The 22,935-nt window shown below is 59.7% G+C and overlaps 1 protein-coding gene across 1 annotated transcript; it reads right to left on the reverse strand.

Moving 5' to 3' along the window:
- Positions 1–7,951: 7,951 nt before the first annotated feature.
- On the reverse strand, positions 7,952–22,480 carry METRNL (meteorin like, glial cell differentiation regulator). Its single transcript, XM_079905296.1, has 4 exons — positions 22,179–22,480; positions 16,730–17,115; positions 9,701–9,760; positions 7,952–8,707 (listed from the first exon to the last, which is right to left on the reverse strand). Exons 1-4 carry the CDS (start codon positions 22,337–22,339, stop codon positions 8,385–8,387), a joined length of 930 nt encoding a protein of 309 aa, XP_079761422.1. The 5' UTR covers positions 22,340–22,480; the 3' UTR covers positions 7,952–8,384.
- Between the last annotated feature and the right edge of the window lie 455 nt (positions 22,481–22,935).

The raw sequence follows: 22,935 nt of genomic DNA on the forward strand, positions 1-22,935 counted from the left end.
CAGGTGGAAATGGAAAAGATATGGTTGGAGAGAGGTGGGTGGGCCTGCCTGACACCAGTTATCTACGATCAAGAATGTGCCCTGGACTATTTTTATGCCATCTGTATTTTCTTCATTTTCCTCTTCTTCTGGTAGGGCTCCTTTTGGACCCTTGGTCCAGCTCATTAGAGCTAAAAGGGAAAGAGGGGTGGAGGCCCCTGTGCTCCTCGCCAGGGTAGGGTGGTGGCATGGGGGCCATGAGAAAGCTCTTCTGCACCGCCCCCCAGCCCTGGTCCACAGGACCACCGAGGACTCAGGCAGGGGAGCTGCAGAGGGGCCGTGGGGTCCCCAACCCTGACACTGCAGGGGTCTGGCTGGGAACCTGGAGGCCCCTGTGGGTTCAGGTGTGGGGACGACACCACGCACACACACAGACACACACAGACGTCCCCCTGCCTTTCTGGCACAGAGATCTTAGTTTTCTGCCTTCCCCTCCCTCCCAAACCCTCACACAGAACCCACAGGGCTTTTTTTTTTTTTTTTTAAGCACTTTTTTCTTCTTACCCCAATCAAATTGATGACTAGGAAAGTATGCGGCTTGGTAAGCAAAATTCTTGTGAAAACGAAATTCCAAAGCCCTCAGCAGCCGTGACCTCCCTGCACGGATACGCCCCGAATCATGCTGCTTTTCGTAAATCGCCACCCGCCTGGGGGCAGCACACAATGGCCAGTGTTGACACCGGATTCCTCGTGTTCCCGAGGCCTCCACCCCACGTGCCGCTGCTGGGGGTGCGTCCCCTGTGTGGCTCTGCGTCTGTCCCCAACCCCGGAGCCCAATCTGCCCTTGGGTGGACGTTCACCTGTGACTGACTGTGGAAGGACAGGCTGCACCCCGGGCCAGGTGCAGCTCCAGCAGCGCTGGCCACGGGCCAGCAGGCTCCTCAGGAGGGACAGGACCCCCTGTGTGCCAGGCCCCATGCGCGGCACTGGGAACCGAGGCCCTGCCCTCCTCCCAGGGCTCCAAGCCTCCCTGGGAGACCAGACCTGCACGCTGCATCTCCTGATGGGTCTGGGGGAGGAGAGGTGGAGGAGGTAGATGTTCGAGGTGCCCAGGGCTTTGGCTGCGTGTCCCTGCCCCGGAGGACCCTCCAGGACCCCTCAGGGCTGCTTCCCTTGGCCTCTGCCCCAGCAGCCAGCCCCACAGACCCTCCCCCCTCCCATTTACTGGTTGTCACAGCACTTAACCACCTGCCATCTGGGGTGGAATCTCCAAGCAGGCAGGGCCCCTGGATTGTGTCTGCACACAGTAGGCCCTACTCAGCACTTGGCGGAATGAGTGTCAGCTCACACTTCTGGGGCCCCACCAGTTATGACCACACAAAGCAGCCTCACAGAAGGGCGGCCCTGGGGGAGGGGACAGCACCCAGACCTGCATGACCGATCCCGCTGATTCCCTGTCACATGACGCCCAGAACCACTGCTTATGCGGAGAGCTGCCCCAAATCTTACTGTGCAGAAGGGAAAGCTGACAGCCTGGCCGGGCCAGTTCCCACCACGGGCCTGAATTAAACAGTTTAATCAATTAGTGAGATGGACGCCTCTGTGTCAGCTGCAGCTCTAATGAGGGGCTCCCCGCCCCCACCCGTGGGACGCACTGGCCTTCTCCCTGGGCCCCTCAACAGGGCCGGACTCAGCCCTTGTCCTCCTCAGGCGGGTGCAGCCCCAGGAGCGGGTCTGGGAACCTGGCCCTGCAGCACCAGCTGGACACTCGGCCACACAGGGCCAGGCCCTCCCTGCAGCCAGCTTTCCTTCCAGAACCCAAGTGGCAGAGACAGGAAGGGCCAGGGGCGAGGGGTGGGGGGGTGGAGGGGCTTATGCAACCATCTCCATTTGTGGATGAGGACACAAAACTCCTGGGGACCCTGGACGTGGCCCAGTGGGACTGAGGTCACAGGGACAACGGGTGGGTAGCCAGCACTCCCTCCCTCCCTCCCCAGCATTCCTCAGCCTTGAACACATGCACACCACAGAGAGACGCACAGACACACGTGTAGACACACATGCAACCGCACGCACAGACCCCCAGGCTGCAATCTTCTTGCAGTTCCCTTCCCAGAGTGTGAGCACGGGACCAAGCACAGCACCACCCGGCAGAGACTCAGGCCTGGAGCCTCCCCCTGATCTGTCCAGGTCAAGGCCCAGGGTCAGGGTCAGTGCGAGGGCACGTGTGTGAGCACGTGTGCGTGTGTGTGTGTGGCACGTCTCTCTGTCTCTGCTTCCCACTCCCTCCCTGGAGTCCGCAGCATGAGTGGCTCTGGGCACTGACCACACCAGCTGCGTGTGTCCTTCTGACAATCGGACTGGACTTTTCCCAGCTGTTTGGAGATAGAGCTGCCCACCCCCTCGTAACAATTAGAAAGTTGCTCATGTATTTACAATGGGGAGCGGGGCTGGATGTTTCAACGCCTGGCTTCAGTGAGCGGGAAAGGCCAGCGGGAAATAAAGCAAACCTCGGCCCAGCCTGATGTCCTCTGACTTCCTTCCTAAAAAGACAAGGGGCCATGTGTCGCTGGTGTAAATCTATTCTCTTCTCGGGGTGCCGACATGCCCTGGGATGGAAGCCTGCCATGGGGGCCCACAAGCGGGGTGTCAGGGCTGTGTGCCCACCCGGCAGGGAGACCCTCACCCACACCATGGTCCACGGCCACCAGGCCCCGGGTGGCAAAGGAGATGGCTTTAACATGCAGGACGGTCTCCACTCTCCACGGCAAGGCTCCCACAGAAGGACACGGGAGCCCAAGCCCACACGTGTTGGCTACGGACTCCACACCCCGACGCCCCCAGGACCGCCCGCCTCCACACACTGCCCTTCATCCATCGAGGTCTTGTCTGGTCTGAACCGGTGGTCCCAACCGGGGGTCCAGCGCTGACATACCCACGTCATGCTCAAAAGCACTGAGGGCCATGGGGGCCAGGGTGCAGGCTGCCTCGGCCTCCGGGAGCTGGGGGCAGACCCTGCAGTGAGAGTCCTCCCCCAGCCTCCTGGGTTGCGAGCATGCTGGACAGAGGAGCAAGGGGGCCCTTTCAGGGCAGGGAGGTGCCTTCCCACCCTGCCCTTCTTCCCGTAATGCTGTGGGGAGGGCAAAGGACCGAGGGGCTGCCGGGAGGTGCCTTCCCACCCTGCAGCACTTGCGGCACATTGGGGGGTCACCTTGGAGAGTGAGAAAAGGCTGTGCATCCATTTCGGGGGCAGGATGCAGTGTTTGGTGGGGAAAGCCCCAGGCCGGGCTCCCTACCGTAGGTTCCTACTAGAGCTTTCAGGGCATTACTGACCCCAAGCTCCGGAGTCCCCATGTCGGTGAGGGGCCACCCCAGGGGCAAAGCCAGTTGAGGCCACGACAGGACCCCCGTGGGCCAGCGAGGACCCGGTGAGTCCAGGCCCGGCTCCCACCACAGCTGCACCTGCGACTGCCCCAGTGTGGCAGTCCCAGCCCTTCTGAGCCCACCCTGTCATGCCACGTCTGTCTCAGCTGTGCAGGTGAGTAGAGCCCAAACACAGGGCAGGTGGAGCATCTTGGGGGTGACAGGTGAGGTACCGAATTCCAGCCACAAAAGAAGAGAAGCTGGGGAAGGTGGGGGGTCCACAGACCTGGGGTGTGTCCGGCAGACAGGAGAGAGCAACGGGGAAAAGGCCCAGCACTTCAGCACGGGCAGGACCCACGAGGGGCCACCCACAAGGAAGAGGGTCCCAGGGTGCTGGGCAGACAGGGGGCCACAGGCAGGCCTTGTAGGAGGTCCCTGGGGCCAGGGGGGCCCATCCCGATTGGTGAACGCCAGAGGACCCCAGCCTCGATGTCAGGGTGACTCAGGACACGTGAGCCCAGGTGTGGGCGGTGCGTCCCGGCAGCGCTGGAACCACACCGGACTCTCCTGGCAGCGAGCTCAAAGGCAGCAGGTTACAGTGTAGAGTCAGGTGGCAGAGAGAAGAGGGAAAACACCTGAGACGGGGTGGCAAGCAGAGAGACAGAGACAGAGACAGAGGGAGGGACAGACAGAGAGACAGAGGGGGTGGGGGTGGGGAGAGAGCATGATCCCTCATACCAGTGAGAAAAACCACAACTGCCCTGTGGTCTCCACCTGTGCAGAATCACTTAACTCTGAGATTCAGATGAAAGTTATGAACTGCAGGTAGACGCATAACACAGCATTCTACACACAACTTTAGGGGGAATTCACAAGCACCCAGGCTGCCCAGGCGCCCTACCAAGTCCCCTTGACCCCAGGTAAGAAGGCACCTGGGTGGTTTGTCTCCTGTAGATGTTGTAACAAATTCCCACAAACTTACTGTGGCTCAAAAACAACACAAGTTTATCATCGCCTGGTTCTCGAGTGTCGGCGGGGCTGGTTCCCTCTGGAGGCCCTTCCTCTACCTCCACGGCCAGCACCGACTGTCGAGTCCCCACATCGCATCTCTCTGGTTCTCTCTCTTCTGCCTCGTCTTCCTTACAAGGGTTCTTTTAAGGACCCCTGTGATGACATTAGGCCCACCAGAATAATGTCCCCATCTCATTAGCAATCTTAGTTCCATCTGTGGCTTTAACTCCCCTTCGCCTTGTAGGTAACATATTCACAGGCTCCAGGGATTCGGATGAGGACATCTTTGGGAGCCATTTGTCTGCCGTCCACAGTGGGTGAAGATGACAGACAGGATATGGACCAGATACGTGGAAACATGGCCCAGACGTCAGGGAGTTGAATGCCAATTTTTCCTCCCAACACTTGAGCTGTTTTCTCAGTGCTGACAGGAGGCAGAAAGCAAGGGGAAAGGTCACTTGGTGCACCATCCCTGTCCCGGTCCCCCCACCCCTCCACCCCAGGGCCTTTGCACAGCCTGTTTTCTCCTCCCACATACCAGCTCCTGACTTCCTCAAGGGCTGGCTCAAACCCCACCTCGAACACCATGGTTAAAACTGCAGTTCAGCCACCCCCACCTGCCCAGATTCTGCACCCCAGACCCGTCTCTGCCCTTCTTTTCCCTCTGGACTAGTTGCCACCTCAGTGATTCAGCATCCGTGTGTTTACATACTGACAGTCGCCCAGCTACCCCCGGGGCAGGGTCCTGGTGCTGGAGCTGGAGGGAAAGCCCTGCAGGTACATCTGACTCAAGGCCCCTTTCTTGCCCAGCAAACAGGAGGCTCACAGAGACGGGGCGCATGTCAGGCCAGCCAGTCTGGCCTGGGACATCCACCAGGGCCCTCGCCTGGGGCCACCTGGCCACCAGAGGCTGGGACAGGGACACCTACATGCAGCAGTCTTGAGGTTCCCCTGGGTCCCAGCGGGTCACACGAGCCGGTGTGGGTCCTGGCCAGCCCCTGGTGGCACATGGCCCCTACACCTGTGGTCCATCCTACCCCAGCTCCTCCGGACAGTTACCGTGGTGCTGGAAATGAGGTCTGCGGCACGATGAGCAGCCCCCAGCTGGAGGCGGCAGGGTCAGCCTGACTCCCCAGGCAGTCGGGTCGGGGGAGAGGTGAGTGGCCCCCTTGCATGGGGGTGCAGGGGCCTGAGCCCTCAGGGAGCCCAGACGAGCAGGAGGAGGGGGCCAGGGCCGGGGTCCCACGTATGTCTCTGGGACAGCACGGGATAGAGAGGAGAAGAAAGCACCCTCGGCACCGGGCAGTCGTCAGGAAGCAGAAGAGCTGCCCACAGATGCCATGACAGCCGAATGGCTCAGAAAGTGTTTCCTGATCTTGATGTCGTTGGACGGGCCTGAACGAGCATGTCCAATGCTGCAGACGCCGAGAGAATAAGGACACCCCTTAGGGCTTGCCAGGAGGAGGTGTTTCTGGGCGGTTCCAGGGCCTTGGCCAACCTATGCAGGTTGCTCAGGATGGGAGGGAGTGGGCACAGAGGGTGCGGGTGTGGGGCACAGCTTAGCAGGAAGAAGGTGGGACACGGGCACACTGGCCGGGACTCAAGGCTCCTACGCGCCTGCCCTTCGACCTCTGGATGGAGCCACAGAGGAGGGCTGGCAGCTCCATCCCCAGAGTGGCCGGGGCTGCCCGGAGCCAAGACAGAGGCACTGGGCCGAGACCGCACGGCAGAGCTGCCAGTCAGCCCGAAGGAGCCTCCGGAGACCCTCCGAGCGCCTGGCGTGGCCCCTCAGGGCTCCACGGTGTGTCAGAGAGTGGGCGGGGGCATGTAGGGGCCTCAGACCCCAAAGGGGGCTCTAGGCAGCAGGAAGGCATGGTCGGAGGGAGGTAGGGGCTCTGTGCCCCCTCAGAAATGGTGACCTCTCCAGCTCCTCCCCAACACCCAGTGGCCCTGGGCTGCTGCCGGAGTTCTGCTCGGCCAAGGAGAGGGAGCTCCGCGTGCCGGCACCAGGCCCCCACCTGCAGGGCCGGACTCTCAGCGCCACCTCTCCTCACCATGTCCGACAGGCCCTGCTCTTCCTCCAGACTCTCACCAAGAGACCGCCACCCCCAGTGTTCCTACAAGGCTTCGGCCTCACGTGGAGGGAACGCTGCTGTCCACCGGACATCAGCACGTGGGGTCAAGGTCCCGGATCCTCCTGGGGCAAACCCCCGCGTCCCTGTACCGACATGAGGAGGGACACCAGCCCCGAAACCCAACAGTCTGGTTCTGCAGCACCCGCGTGCCCAACCAGCCCAGGAAACCCAAAGCACAAACCCAGGAGCGGGTCAGCTCCTCCCCGACCGTGGGCCGGGCACGTCTGCTGCTGTCACAGGCATCCTTTTGGCATAAAGCATCACAGTCATTAGCCACAGTAGGACCTGTGCCTGTCACCAACCCTGTTGCTTCAGGTCACCACCCTGCTTCTTCTTGTGCAGGTATTGAGCACCTGCTTCTTGTTGTGACCTGCAGGAGCCCACAGACCTGAGCCAGCGCACACCTGAGGCAGGGCATGACAGAGTTGGTGCACACCTCAGCTGGTACATGCCTGAGACAGGGCACATCTATGTCAGCTCACACCTGAGCCAGGGCACACCTGAGCCAGCATACAGCCCCTCCCCATGGTGTGCCTGACTTTTCGGTGCAGTTGGCTTGGTGTTCACTGACCGGTGTCAGCCTCTCCCAGGTCCGTTCATCTCAGCAGCTGCCTGGGAGGAATCGCAGGCTCAGGTCTGATTACATGACACCCCAGCAACACCTGTACTGGGATGAACAGTGACTCCCAAAATTCCTATCTATCCAGGACCTGTGAATGTGAACTTATTTGGAAACGGGGTCTTTGCAGGCGTGATTAAGATGAGGTCTTACTGGATCACGGTGGGCCTCGATCCAGTGATTGGTGGATGTGAGAGAGAGGAGGGAAATGTGGACAGACACTCAGAGAGAAGAAAGCCAAAGGACGGCAGAGACTGTGATGTGTCCACAGGCCGAGGACCAAGGACTGTTGGCAACACCAGAACCTGGAAGAGACAAGGAAGGGTCTCCACCTGGAGCTTTTGGAGGGAGCGTGGCCCTTGATTTTGGACTTCTGGTCTCCAGAACCATGAGAGAATAAGGGTCTGTTGTTTAAGCTCCTGGGTTGTGGTCATTTGTTCCGGCAGCTGCAGGACACTGACTCATCCTTGAGGATATGGGGCCCAGATCAGGCCCTGGGTATCTAGACACCTGCCCTGGGTTCGGGCATTTGGGGGAAGCTGAGGTCGAAGGGCAAGATCTAGGTTAACAGGAAGGAGGAGGGCAGATGCTGAAGGGGATGGGGGTGGTCCACCAGGAACGTGGGGGGTACCTCTGGTAGAGGCCGAGCGTGGGGGTAACAGCCTCACTTATAGTTTGGCCCAGTGTGAAAGGTCCCTAACGCCAGGGCCGTGGGGCTCCCTTGGAGAAGCCCTGACGTGGGCCCCTAGGTAAGTGCCACACACCACTGACCAGGGCCGAAGACAGACGCGCCATTGATCCGTCAGAGGCTGGTCTTTATTCCCTGGAATGGAAACAGCCTGCAGCCCCCAAATGACCATGGCTGGCAAAGTTCATTCTTTAAAAAGCAAAAACAAAATGAAAAAACCATAGGTATTTGGCCCCATAAATTTCCATCATAAGAAACAACTCTGAGTGGTACCCAAGCCTGGTGTCGGGTATCGGCTGTGGGCCACGGCCCTCACACTTCACCCAACACACCAGCCAAATGCAGTGACTGCAGATGCTCAGAAAACAGTACGCAACGGCACACGAAGGCATTTTACGACACAGGAGTTTGCTTCCTATGAACATTTCTTTTTTAAAAAAAATATAATAACTTAGTTGGCATGTTACAGCATCTCCAGTCAATCCATCAGGGAGTCCTTGGCCAGAACCAGCGTGTACCTCCCCAGCTGGAGCGCCAGGCACCCACCCCAGTGTGCGTATCCATCGCTGCGGCAGCGGTCACCCAGCGGTCACTCTGTGCCTATCTCGCAGGGGTTCAGCCCCCTCTCCTCAGCGTCCCTGTACATCCTTTGGAAATCCTTGAAGCGCGGGGCGCAGCCGAGCCAGGCCTCCCCAAAGTGCATGTGGCCGGTGAAGAGAAACTCACCACGCCCAGGCCGGACGCCGCACTCCAGCAGCGTGGAGACGCGCCCCCGCCAGCCGCCACCCTCGCCCTCTGAGGCCGGCCGGAAGACCCTGCTCTTCTGCCGGTAGAGCCGGCTCACGTGCAGGTGGATGGCTGACTCTTGCTGCGCCGGCTCATGGGTGACATCCTGGATGGAGCCTCGGACGACTGCAGAGGAAGGAGACGGGGGGAGGGTCAGCGGTCAGCGGGGTGCTCGCCAAGCAGACAGCACGCACCAACCTCCCACCCCCAGCAGCAGAACCGGGAGCTGACCCTGAACTCTGCCTTCCAGAAATTTTCACTAAAAACCACAATCCACACACAAGAGGTTGCCTAGGGGTCGTCCCCGCCACTCACACCGTCTTGGGCAGAGATGCTTTTCTACCAAGGGCCAGCCACAGAAGTGGAGAAAAATAGAAGATATGAATCACGTCGTGCACCAAGTTTTCAAGTTAAAACAAGAAAAGTCACTGCAGTTAATACTCAAGATCTGCCGCGGTTCCGTATCAAGATCAGACAGAAACGGTGAAGCTTACAGGGGAGGAAGGTGATGGGAGGGAGAAGGGTGGAGAAGGGCAGAGCAGGCACAAGTTCGGGGACACCGCCCGGCCCCAGATCCCCTCTGTGCAGGGCCAGCGAGGAGAAAGGCTTGTACTTCCACCACCCAACTGCCCTGGGAGCCTGGGGGCGCTCAGAGCCAGGTCCCGCTGGGCCGGCTCCATCGAACTCGCCCTGAATGCTGCCACCCTTAACTCGAGAGCGTTTGTGCCAACGTCACAAGCAGGCGGCTGAGTCCCTGATCCCGACCCTGGCCCTACCAGGGCCTCCAACGCCTGCTGTGGTGCCTACAGGGGACCTGGAGGCAGGCAGGGCACTGAGGAGAGGCTAGAGCCAGGACTTAGACTCACACGCCAAGTAGGAAAATGCTCAGTATCACCTCGAATAGGAATTCCCACCTTAAATAGGAATTCCCAGCTCTCTCCCTGCCCTGCACACAGGTCCCTTCTCGGGCTGGGGTCACTCTAAGGAGCAGAAAGGAAGGCCTTTTCCTGTGACTGCAATCAGTGATGGAAGAGGGGCCAAGCCCAGGATCTTCAGCAGAGTCTCCTCCCCCCAGAGGGTTTAGTTCCCCCACGTGGCGGGAACCGCCAGCACACTCACCAAAGTCACTGGTACAGACAGCCAGGAGCACCTCAGTGTGGCTGCAAGGGCGGCACGGGGCTGTGGGGAGAGAAGAGGGTCAGGCGGGGCCAGTGCATGAACATGGGACCCTCCCGCCCACGGCATGTAGACCACACGACATAAGTCCTCTGACGTCGGGAGCACCTGTCCAGGCCCCGCACCTCTGAAACCAGGGTGCCAAGAGCAGGCGGGGCCTCGACCTCGGCTGCACAGATGGGGAAACGTCTCCAGGGGCCCCAGGCTCACCTGGGCCACCTGCAATGGCATGAAAACGGAGGGAAAGTGCGGTTTTGGGTTCGATCACACTTAGCTCATTACTGTAGTCGTGCCGGGCAAACAGCCCCTGGGCTCATGGGTAAATGGCTCTTCGGCGCCAAAACCAACCCGAGCTGATCTGAGGCCACGTCCCTGACACCAGCCTGTCCGAGAGCCTCACTCAGCCTCTGTGGCCAGGCCCCCAAATGCCAGGGCCTCCCACTCACACTGCCTGCCCCCACGGCCCCATCTGCCACCAGGATTCCACAGGGGTCAAGGCACTGCCCAGAAGGACCAGGTGACCCTGCTAAAGGCACTGGTGGGCATGAGGGGCACGTCCACCTGCTTCAGCTGTGGGGTCCTCGTCTGACCAACAGGGCCAGGTGGTCACCTCCAAACACCTCCAGACACCTTTCACAGCAAGCCCAGTTCACAGGATCCCCTCTGAGACTCCCCAGACCTGGGTGGGGGTGGGGGCTGATTACTCCAGACAAACCAGTCCTTCTTGGTGGACCTCTGCCCCCCGGTACAGCTCTCACCCCACCTTCACCTACTGCCTCAGACTGGCGTAAGGCCTCCAGAAGGGCTGGGGGGAGACAGAAACCTCGAGGCTCTGGGGACTCCCCAGGACTGTGGCACTCGTAACTCAGCGGTGGATTTGGGGAGACACAAGTTTATTATTTGGCTCTGATGTTGCACGTTTCCTCACCTATTTCTAGTTTCTAGGGTTGGGCCCAAATTCCCTAACAACAGAAATGTTAGGCGTGAACTCTCACTAGGACAAGTTGCCCTCTGCCTTTTCATGTTCTGAAGGCCCCGCAAAGTCCCCAGGATTGGCACTCACTGGGCCTGGATGAACCTACAACTGTCAGCACACCTGGCCAGCTGCCCTCGAAGCCCCCGAAACGGGCTGAGTTGTCACCTGCCCAGGGGCTGCAGTGACGCGGGGGCCCTCGAGGAGACAGGGAGATGCACAGGGAACAGGAGGGGCCTCCGGGACCTGGAATATGTGTGGGGGAGTCTCTGGTGTCCTGGGACCCCTCGGGGATGGACATGAGCACCCGGAGCACCAGCCCTCCCGTCCTGCCCCCAGGCGGGGGTAGATGTACATGCCCCAGTCTAGTCCAGCGAGGGCATGACTCACGGGCACTTCTGCTAAGTTATCAGGAAAAAGGAGAAGCCGCAGAACAAGAACAGCCTGTCGGACGCCTCTGGAGCATCTGAGAGCACGGAGCACCTCCCTCCCCAGCTCCAAATCCGGAGCCTTCTGCCCACCTGTGGCTTTTTGTCACGAGTGTGGACCCCCAGCCTCAAGGCCTTTCGTAAAAAAGAGGGTGGCCAACTGGGGGTCCCCCACCTCTAACCCGCTGGGGGCCTCCTGCCCACGCAGGGCCTGACAGAGACCCCAGAGTGAAGAAAAGGGGGAGCACGGCCCCGCAGACATCGGGGAGCCTCACATCCCACAAGAGGCGGCGTTTTATTCCAGCCTGTGTGCCGAGGGGCCCGCGGCAGTGGGGAGACTTCCCGTCCTGGCGGCTCCCCCAGTGCCCACCGGGTCAGAGGCCCCCGCCTGGGGCCTCGGAACCAGGCCATGCGAACTCCAGGCGCGGGTGAACGGGAGGCAAGGTCCACACAAGCTCTTTAGAAGCTGAGACAGGCCCAGGCCACAGACCGTGGTCGAAACCCAGGCCTGGGTGCGTATGATCACCAAGGCCTGGAGCCTCGAGCTCTCTGTGGGTTGTAGGCCCCGGGACCTCAGCTGACCGCTGGGGAGAAAGGTGGCATGAGCTTGTCCTGGGCTCCCTGCCCTGACTCGCGCCCAGTCCCACGCAGGATGTACGAGGACCCCGGTGGGCCTGGGGGCCGGCGGTCAGCAGCCTGCTGACCCTCCCACCCAGAGCTTCAGCGAGCCCGTGCCGTTGGCAGCTGAGCTAACAAAGGCCCCCACAAGACTCTCTCATGACTCTGAGCTTTGTGAAGTTGAAGTGTAGGCACCCTTGTGGAGAACCCGGGCTGTGGACGCCAAGAGGAGCAACCTGGAAACAATTATTGATCGGAGTTAGGCTCGTGGAGGCCGATGGAATGCGCTGGTTTCTGACACATCAAATCTTGTTTCCTTGTGGGGAAGATGGGGAGGGGGCGGCCCAGGGGCCGGGTGGAATTCTGGCCTGTGGTTCTCGGAAAGGGGAGGGCTGGGATGTGGACGTTGGGAAGATTACTCTGGAATATGCATAAAGTGAACTGAATGAAGTAGAAAAAAACAGGGTCAGGGAGACCAGCCGGGGGCTGCAGCAGGGATGCAGGCGAGAGCGGCAGGTACAGGTGGGGAGGGCGGCATCCCTCTGTCAGGCTCTGGGTAGCCCGATGCCCAGGAGAAGTTTGTAGATGGTGGGATGCTGGTCTGACGGGTGAGACTGCCCAGGTAAGGATGACTGGGGTGGACACGATGTGTGAGACACCCTCTGGGGTCTTCAGTGCAGCTGCGACAGGCGGTGAATGAAGCATTTTAACAGGGAGGGGAGGAAAGGGAGCAACGCTGCCGGAATGTGAGCGGTATTCGCTGAGCAGAGAGCCTCCTCTGATCATCATGACAACCCTGCACTCACCCCAACTCCAGGCCACAGGCTGACATCACCCCAGAGGACCCTGTGGGACCTGGCCAGGGCTGGTCGCCACCTGTGAAACCCCCTCTCCCACGTGCGGGCACAGGGAACGCTTAGCCTCACCAGCTCTCTCGCCCGCACCCACTCCCTTCCCTCCCTCCTCCTGGTGAGGAAGCCAGAGGAGTCACACCTTCCACCCCCAGAGTCCAGAGCTGGGTAAGATGAAAAGTAATTTTACAGTGATTACAGGGGCTGGAAAAGCACTGGTGCAGGAATCTAAACGAACCTTAGGGAAAAAATTAAGTTCTCTCCTGTACTGTTTCCAGGAAATAACGAAGTTTCTTTTCACTTCTGAACGTTGCTGTTTATGCCCCACGGCCCATCAAGCCCGCCCCTAAACTCTAAGGTGCCCAAGTGGGATCCCAGCGGGGGTCTGCGCCTCCCAGGCCCCCCAAAGGGACCATTCGCCCCTGGCTCATCAACAGAGCGGTTTCAAAGGGGATGGCGAGATGAAGCACATCAGAAACTGTGGGACCCAGGCCACCCCACCCGGCGCCCATGAGCAGCGATGGGAGTCACTTCTGGGCCTTCACGGCCGGCACAGGGGCAAGTCCTCTTGCCCCCACACCCCTCTGGCTGTGGGTCTAAAACACCACTGTCCCCCCCGCCACCTCACCTACACGCCGGGGGCCTGCTCTGGGTGGGCATTGCACAGAGCCCAAACCCCAGAGCGTGGATGTGGCCAAGCCTGTGAGCCCCTGCTTCTCAGCCCCTAAGTAGTAAAAAGAACATGCTGGAATCCAGGGCCCCCTTGAGCTGCCCCAGGAGAACCACAGAGACGGGGTCTGCATCTGTCCCCTAGAACCAGACTGAGTAACACCCCCGCCCTCCCTCTTTGGCCACCCTAACGCGTCCCCCAGCCCACTGGGCAATGGGGGTCCTGGTGGTGCCTGTTTCCCCAAGTGTGCTGGGACCCTGGGGAGGATGGTCCAGACAGCCTGGCCAGGTCCACAGTCCAGGTGTGGCCTGGAGCTTCTTCCATTAGTGAGTTGCATCTGGCCACTTGCCTGCCTTTTGTATCCTGCCAGATTTTTCCAGCGCCAGAGGAAGGAGTGCCATGTTACTCAGGTGCCTGGCGAGGCCCTCGGAGGAGGGGGAGGGCGGGGGAGCAGGTCCTCCCCTTCCTGCCACGTGGCAGCCAAATCCCGAGTCCCCGGGGGGCTGAAGTCCCCCTGCCACCCGCCTGCCCCTCTGTATCTGCCTGCCTCTCCGTCCTGGCCTCTTCTTGGCTGTTGGCGAGTCCCAGTCCATACGAGGAAGCCGATTATGCAACATGATGGACACGAGGCTGACATGCTCACCATAAACACTCCCTGTGGAACCGCCCAGAGCTGCGGCAGGTGAGCAAGGCTCATGCACACCTCTCCTTCGGGATCCCAGCCCGCGGTGCCTCTTTAATTTCATATCAGCACAAACTGGAACTCGTGATTCAGCAGCGAGGGAGAAGGCTCATCCACCTCCCCAGCAGGTCAGGTCACGGGCATGTGCTCACCTCCACGGCACACACACTGGGGCTTCGGCGCCACTGGTGTCTCCCCGCTGCAGCCAAGGCCAGACAGGAGAGCACTGCCATCTGAGAGCCGGCCTGGTCCGGGGGAGGTCACGGATGCCAGATGGCCGGCACCAGCATTCCACATTACGTACCCATTCCTTTGGCATTAAAAGCTTAGGGGCCCATCCCTGGGGAGAAGGGATGCACCAGCCTCCCTGATCCCTGCTGCCCTTGTCTCCTTCAGGACAGAGAAGTGCTGGGTCTGCAGCTCCCATACCCTAGGAGCCTTTTGCATCCCCATCTCACGTTCTGACAGTCACTGTATCTGTGCTGCCCCAGGCCAGCGCCCCGGCCACTGGGCAGATGGACAATCACACCCCACCATCCTCAGGGTCTCCGGCATCCCCGTGAGCCCCAGATTTAAAGAGGCACCCCAGGGCCAGGCAGGCGTATGTCTGGGGGATCAAGGGCACCCCAGCAGCCCAACATCCAGCCACAGCCACGTGTCCCGTGTGGTGCCCCGGCCAGACGACCCACCCCATCACACGGGGCCTTCTCCCTGCGACCCCACGGGCCTCTCCCAAACCCACTCACTGCCCTAGCCTGGAAACGTAGACCTGGGGTCTGGGGGAGCACAGACCCTGCCCCCAGGGAGGGGGAAAGAAACAAAGTCTCAGGTCCCTAGGGCTGAGCCACAGGCTCTGAGTCACCCCGGGTCGTGACCCCACTGTGGATTTTCCACCAGAGACGCCGGTCTGTGCCAACGGGAGTACTCAGGGGGCAGCACGGAAAGCACCTTATGCCGTGGCCTCCAAGAACCTGGTGGCGGCCTCCCAGCAAAGTGGAACAAAGCCCCAGCGGGACAGAGCATGTGACCAGCAGCCGAATGGCCTCAACCCGTCAACATTTTAATCAGTAAAAGGAATGTTAGCAAGTCCCTAATATCTGCCCCATCAGCCAACGCTCACCATGGCCAGAGACATCGAATTTGGTGACCGGGTTTCTCCAGATTTTGTTTTTATCGCGAGTTTATCTCTAGCGTCCCCCCACCATCCCCGCCAACGATCACTCGCTGGTGATCAAGATAAAGGCTGTTGTGGTTAAAGTTTTATTCAAGTCCTGGGGTTTATGGCAGCTTTCAGCATTCCTGATGGGGTCCTACCCAGGCAGGCACAGGGGCAGGGGGGGAGGGGCCCTACCTGGGCAGTCATACACTGAAGCTCTATAACAGACCAGTTCAGTTTGAGAGAGGTTTAAGGTTTTGAAAACTCATCTGAGCCAAGAACACAGAACAATAAAGTGTAGATTCCCACTCAGGAGAAAGTCTGCATTTCAAATCCTAGTAGGTCTGGTTTTTTCCAATGGAAGATTTTATTCACTAAATTATATTATTTGGGGGGGGCTGGCCTAGCCCTCAAACCAGGTGTTTCCACCTCAGCACTGCTGACACTTGGGGGTAAGTCGTTCTTCATGTTGGGGTGTCCTGTGCTGATGCCTGGGGCCAGGTCATTCTCTGTGGTGGGGCTGCCCTATGCACTATGGGGTGTGGGCAGCATCCCTGCCTCGCCTCCAACACTCAATGCCATAGCGCCCCCCACTGACCACCATCCTGCCTGGTCACCGCAGGAACAGCCTTCCTGGAACCTGCCCCCACCACTACCCGAGCTCACACCTTCCCCTTGGGAGGCATCTTCCTACCAACTAGTTCTGGAATTGAAGCAGGTGGTGCACCTGAGCCCCATTGACCCACGCCCCATGCGCTCAGACCCCACGAGGTCATCTGTGCCTTGGAGCAAGGGTTGCACCTGGCCTGGCTGTCCCTATCTAAAAGACAGGACCCTGAGTTTTCCCTGTGTGAGAGCTCTTGGGACCACACACTTCTCTCTGCCCACAGAACTTTCCAGAGACCAACACTGTCTTCCACACAGGGCCCCACAAAGCTGTCTGCTGGCCTCAAAAAAAGGGAAGGAAAATCTAAAGCCAACTCACCGGCCCTCGGCCACCCAGAGACTCCCTCCGGTACCTCACCTGAGGTTCCCAGGTCATCAGAGCCACTCAGCTGCCCTGCATGGCATGGTGCCGGTGCCCTCACTGACACCCACAGATAAAACGGCTTGTGAACCTGGGAATGGTTCACGATTCAGGACATCCCAGCTCTGCATGGCTCTGGAACGTGAATCAGACTCAACTTCCACCCAAAACTCAATGTTTCAGGGACTGCAGCCGACGCCAAAAACACTCGGCCAACTCGTGTGTCAGAAGAGATTCTGGGGCAGTTTGGATGGTAACAGCACCCATTTCAAATCTCAGTCAAAACTGGTCCAGGGGAGAAGAGCATATTATGGGCCAGGACCGTGTCACAGCTCTGCTCTGACCTGTGGCCATCGTCCCAAGTCCAAACTGCCCACAGCACTAACGGGGCACCTGCTCCCGGGAGGGCCCCTCGGCCGCCCTCAGGCAGACCTGCCAGGCCTGAAGCACGGACTCGAGCAACATGTTCAGGGGCTGTGCTGAGGTGGGGGTGGGAGATGATCGGGGGGTCTGGGAGACGAGAGAGGACCCCTGAGGCCACCACCCCACCCTGGGCACCACACTCACCTGACAGGGTGTGCAGGTCTGGCCCCGCATGCCGGCTGGTCAGCTCGTACTGGAAGCCCGTGGTCCTCCTGCTGATGTCCTGCTGGGGTGTCGCCTCCACGAACAGGCCGCCCTGCTCGAAGCTGAAGCACGGGGCCTGGCCGGGCCCGAGGTCCCCGTCCCGCACCAGCAGTTTCAGTTCTCCAGTCTTTTCCAAATAAATATTGGCCCCGGACGAGCCCCTGAGGGGCTTGATGCACAGAGTCAGGTGCCGGGAGGGCGAGAAGGTGTTGGGCCGCAGGTTCACGATGAGCGCACCGGTCGGGTACATCCACTCGACAGTGCCCGCGGAGCAGCGCAGGTACACCTGCTCTACCTCCTTCCTGTGGGCCTCGTGCGTCAGTCCGCTGTGGAGGGGGAGATTCGTCAGCCGGGAGACGCCTGCTCGGGTGTCCGAGCACCCCTCACCCACAGGCAGGCTGGCACCGTCTCCACCCTGCAGCTCAGGGCCCATCTCCAGGGAGGGGTGGCCACACGGCCTCCCCCGCCCAGTTCCTTCCAGCGCACCGGCTCCGAGCGCTCTGGTAAGTGTGGGAGCTTCTGGCTCCCAGACCCTCTCGCCACCTGGACACTCTGTTGGCCTCTGAGCCCGTGTCCTTGGGAAACCCCTGAACAGGGGCAGTGATGGGTGCAGTGGAGGTGAGAACCAAGGAAAAGACGGCTCTTCCAAAAAATTAACAGGGAAACACCAGTGGGACTTTGGCACCAACCCAAGTTCCAGATAAGCAAATGAGGGCCAGGAAATGTTGGTAGATTCCCACTGAGTGTGAAGACCAAGGAGCAGATCCAAGTTACAGGAGGCACGCTGGAATGCAATGCACATATAATAAATAATGCACTCCAGGGAGCAGCTTTTAAACGAACTGGGAATGTTAGCAATTTGTGGGGGGCTGTGTAGGTTGTTGGTGAGTTTTGTCTTCAGGATGCCCGTTAGGCACAGTGTTCATATTTTCCTTAAGGTGATGATGTGACTGCTTTTTCATTCATTTGCAAACCTGAAGACCCTGCATTGCCAATAGTATTTTTTTCAAAGCAAACACAAATAGCATCAAAGCAAGACACAAAAGTAAAGTAAAGGTCCTCCACAGGGAGACACGGGAAGGAATTGTGGAAAAGCAAAGGGAGGGGGACACAAAAGGTCCGCAGATAACCTGTCTTCCCGATGGGGACTGTTGGGGAGCCCAGTGGGTTTCACTCCTAATAAAAAGCAAACAGGAAAAAATGAAGTGTGCTATGCTCTTGGGGAGGCAGGTCTTGAGTAAGTCATAACATTATGTTTTCGAGAAATTGAAACCATCAAAAACGTTCAAGTTTCCCCTACTCAAAACTGTAATGTAAATGTCAGCTTGTGGTAACGGTTACGTCATAAACACCAAGCAGCCCGGGAACTCAACGGTGACTTCAACTAAGTGTTTTATTACATGAAATTTGGTTCTGATCAGATCTCAGACAGGTTCACCCACATTCTTAGGATTTTTATGTGAAATAAACACTACTATATTCAGAGCCCTGGCCTGAGTGAGTTACCAGAAACCTTTTCTGCAGAGGAGAAAACACATAACATATGGTTTGCATTTACTGTTGGTGACTCATGCTCCAGGCCCCGAAAAGCCTCACTTTTCATGCAACGGCCAGCTGCAAGCTAGGGATGCACAGTCACCCTGCAGACCACATCAGAAGGAGGTGTCAAGGAGGTGGACTCCCTCCTCACTCCACTCCCCACCCCCAAGGCCCTGGGTCATGAGCAGCCTGGCCTCAGACGCCGAGCAGGGCTGCACACACAGAACAGACTTACAAATTACAGTCACATAAAACTCACACAAGCTCATCTGACACATAGGAGGGGATGGGCATAATTATAGTGCTGGGTGACAAAATTAGACTAAATGGTGTGTGGTTGCCACAGATGACTATAATCAGCTCTGCGCTTACGCAGCCAAACAAACTTTATCACAGTGTCCCTCCTCTCCTGGCTCCAGCCTTGAGGGGCAGCTGGACACTTGCGCCATGCCCAGACACCAATCCTCAACTCTCTCTCCCACAAAAACCACCCCTTCCAAGGCTTCGCTTCCCTCTTGGTGGGAAGAGGGGGACCTAGGGGTTTAGGGAGTGGAGACCTCACACCAGAGGCTGTGGGTACCTCTCACGAGGTTGCCTTAACCCCAACAGTGGAGGGTGAAATGGGGAGGCCCACCCTCCACCCGCGTCTTGGCAGGCGCAGAGGGGGCCCTCGTGAGGACAGATGGCCAGCCCATGCTGCCCAGGGGGAGGCGGACCCGAGGCTGGGGGCTGCCATCCACCAGCCTGCGTACATGACCACGTGCACCCATTTACTCACACGTCACTCGCCTAAAAGGGGACTAGGAACAAAACGACAGTGGACACGTGAGAAATAAAGCGCCCATCACTTCACCCTCTAACAGGTCCAGCCTGTCCCCGGAGCCTGCACGGGCCCTGCTCTGCCTCCTCTCTCTCATTCTGCTAAAACATCAGGACCAACAAGACTCTCACTAAGCACCCAACACAGGAGTGTCCACACTCTCATCAGAGCAGCAGCTCCATTCAGACAGACATCTGCTCAACAAAAGTGCTGGAGATGCAAAAACACACCACATCAGTCATGGTCACTGATGATGGTATGTTACAATCTTCACATGACATGCAGGTGACATCCTAACTAAGAAAAATGAAATAACTGCTTTCTGATGTTATGACAGAGCTATAGGATGCAGAAAAAAAACTGTGGTTCTATTCAACCTTAGGAAACTGAGAAGACTGATTTGATCTTGGATTATTTAAACTGAATTAATGCATTAAAAAAGAGTCGGCAAGTGTCACCCCCCCCCCCCCAGGAGGACACATCTGTGGAGCACCTTTATGGGAAAGATGGCAAATTCCAAGTCGCTATGGGGACTGTCTGACAGGGTCAGTGTGGTGGCAGCAGAGCCCACACCACTCACAACCATAGCCTGGCTCAAACCCTGAGTCACCAGAAGGAAGTGATGGTCTCTTTTTGAATAAAGTCAGGAAGAGCTTCTGATCAAGGGCGAAACCAATAGGCGCTCCTGCCTGGAGTTACTTTTCATTTCCCCACCTTGCAGGAGAGATAGCCCAGGTGTGACATAACCGGCAATGCCCAGCCCATCGCAGTAGGAAAGTTCACGGTCCACCTTTATGACCAGGGCCTAATAAAGATAGGGCACGTCCTGCCCCTGCACAGGGAGAAGGATTTCAAAACCTTCTACTTAATTGCTTGGAAACACCCAGAAACACATTAGGCCTGTCAAATGTGAGTGGCCAGTGTCATAAAAAACAAATCCCTTCCTATCAGGGGATCAGAATCCACCCGGCACATCAGGGTTTGCACCACCCTGTGCTGTCTTTAGAAGGGCTCATAAAAAGTCGTAAATGCTATAGAGTCAGCAGGCAAACCAGCGCACCAGAGTAAGAATCTGTCAGCTGATTTGTGAAAAAAAACGATAACTGGGGGCAGCAATTACAATGCAAGGGGGGCTTACGCTCCAGGAATGTGACCTGGCCCTGTCTCTGCTCCAGATCCCGCCCACAGCTCCTACAGTCACTGCAGCCGCCCTTGGCCGGGTTCTGCCTTTGGGTTGAGTGGAGGACACTGGAGGGTGTCCAAGTCCAGGGGTCCATTAGCAATGATGGAGGAAGAGGGGCCGCAGGTAAGTGGCCCTTCTTCTCCCAGTAGATAAAGAGGATGCACAGGAACAGGAAGGTGAAGGGATTCCTCTACCCACTGCAAACACCTGCGTGGTCCAGGAGCAGGTTGGCCCCCTGACCAGCCCTCGCTCACAGCTCCCTCTGGGCTCCAGGGGAGGCATCCTCTTCCAGGCACATGGTCCTCCAAGAATGTGAAAAGGATGTCAGCTCCTCCTCTGGAAACTCAAGCTCACAGGGTGGGACTGGGTTTCTGTTTTTGATCTGCTGAAGCAGGACACCCCAAGGCCTCAGTTTGGGGATGCACTGATTCATCCAGCAGAGGCTGCAAAGCAGGGAGTTTAATTACCAGCGAGGGGGAGAGGGCAGCCCCAGAAGAGTGTGTCAGAGTCAGAGGCTCCCCGCCAGCTCTGTGCTGGCGCCAGCATTCTCCAGGCCAACCCTCCCCCAGAGCTCCGATCTGCCACTCAGGGCTCCAGTCTCAGCTCTACCACCCCTGCTGTGGTGTGAGCTGGGAGAACTTCTGCAGCAGGGAGGGTGGGCAACACCAGCCCAAGCTCAGGAGCCCAGGACCTTCACTCTAGAAGGCTGGGAAGCGGAGAGAAGGGAGCAGGGTAACTGCCAGTTTCCACAGAGAACTGGGTCTGTACGTATCCAAGAGGACCAGCAACTGCCCTGCTGACGCAGAACCCAGCACAGTGGCACAACCCTTACCTTCTCGGAAAAAACTGTCTTCACTCAAAATAACCCCGTGACACCCCACAGCATGAGGTGTCTGCCAGCGGGAGTCTTCCCATCAGAAGTCAGGGACTTAGGGGCCCAGCACGGTGGGACACAGGGACACACCCAGATCTAAGGGCAGCACCGGCCCATAGCGTTTTCGGAGAAGAAGACGCTAGTATCTCCCTCTGCGAACTCCTGAATCCGCAACTGCGGAAGCCCAAGCAGTCTTCTCCGACAGCGAGGTGCCTGGCTCGGGGCCGGCGCCCTGGCGGACGGAGGTTCTCTGCGCCCTCACCCCCACCCCCGCCCACGCTTGTGACTTGCCTGTCACACTGCAGTTTTTTAAAAAAGTCCTCGGCTGCCTGCCTTGGCAGAGGGCGTGAAGGGGGGTCGCAGAGCCCAGCGCGCGCTGCCAAGGGCGGCCTGACCTTCACGGGCCGGGGCGGGGGGCTCCGCCAGGCCCCGAACTCGCCCCGCGCAAGGTGCCCGCCCGCGGGTCTCCGCCCGCACCGACGTGGTCAGTGCGCGGTTAGCGCCAGGGCCCCGGCTCCGACCACCGGAGCCGCCGCTCCCTCCTGCGGACCCGTCCGTCCCTTCCCGCTCGGCCCTGAGCGCAGGCCCGGCTCCTCCCGGCCCGGGGCGCGCAACTCCTCGCCGAGGGCAGAGCCCGGGAAGGGCCAGAAGGCCGACCCCCGCCTGCCCCCAGTGAGGGGTCGCGGGGTCCGGGCTGCGGCTCTCGGGGAACCAAGTGGGGAGCGGCGCGGTCCGGCGCGGGGCGAGCGGGCTGCTGGAGCCGACTGACACCACCGCGCTGCAGGCGCGCCTCCCCCTGGGCGTCCGCCGGGCCAGGGGACCGGGACGCCGCGGGCTCTTTTGTTCTAAAACCGGGGGCGGGGGAGGGCGGGGACGGCACTCAGCCTGGAGAGCGGGCCCCCGAGCCCCCGCGCGCTCGGCCCGCGGGGAGGGGAGTGGACCCAAGGGCTGGGGTCGCGCCGCGCGAACTCACCTCCCCTTCCAGCTGCACAAGTCGCTCGAGTACTGCGCGCCCGCGCCGCCCAGCAACACGGCCAGCAGCAGCAGCAGCGGCGGCGGCCCAGGGCCCGGGGCGGGGGGCCTCGGCCACAGCTGCCCCGTGCGCCCCCCGGCCGCCCGCGCCGCGCCCCGCATGCTCTGGCTCCGGCTCGGCCGCCGGCCCCGCGTCCGCGCCCACCGAGCAGACCCTCGACCCGGCGCTGCCAAGCGGCCGGGCTTCGAGTCCAGGCGGTCAGGTCGTGCGCCCCCCGCGCCCCCAGGGCGGCTGCCCGCCCATCCCCGCCGGAGCCGGGGCCGCCCGAGCCCCTGGAGCCGCTGGAGCCGGGCGCGGACGTCCGCGCCCGCCGCCGCCGCCTGAGCCTCTGAAGTCTGCAAGTCCGCGGTCCCGGTCGCTGCTCAGCTGGGGGGCGGCGCCCGCCCGGCCGCTCCGCCCCGCGCGCCGGAACTCCGCCCAGTGCGCCTGTGCCCCGCGCCCAGGGAGCCCGGCTGGACGCGGCAGATACCGGAGTCAGCGGCGCGGCGGGGACACTAAGCGTCGGGGGGCGTGTGGCCCGAGGGTGGGACAAGCTAGGACGCCGCGGAGAGGAGAGGGCCCGTGAGGGACTGGGAGAAGGGTCCGGGAGAGAAGAACCAGGCTGGAAAGTGAAGTTTCGAGCGGGAGGGGGACGGGCAGCACCGCGTCCCCAGCCTGTACGATGCGGGGGCGGGGTAGAAACCCGAGACCCCAAGTA

This window comes from Stenella coeruleoalba (assembly GCF_951394435.1).
Source record: "Stenella coeruleoalba genome assembly, chromosome: 19".
Classification (NCBI taxonomy): Eukaryota; Metazoa; Chordata; class Mammalia; order Artiodactyla; family Delphinidae; genus Stenella; species Stenella coeruleoalba.

What these genes read in the sequence shown, in the direction of transcription:
- METRNL (XM_079905296.1), bottom strand. Translation starts at nt 22,339, where the DNA reads ATGCGGGGCGCGGCGCGGGCGGCCGGGGGGCGCACGGGGCAGCTGTGG. An exon ending in AGACCTGCACACCCTGTCAG is followed by an intron (nt 9,761 to 16,729) that starts GTGAGTGTGGTG and finishes CTCTCCCCACAG; the next exon opens with CCCCGTGCCGCCCTTGCAGC. An exon ending in TGTCTGTACCAGTGACTTTG is followed by an intron (nt 8,708 to 9,700) that starts GTGAGTGTGCTG and finishes CTTCCTCTGCAG; the next exon opens with TCGTCCGAGGCTCCATCCAG.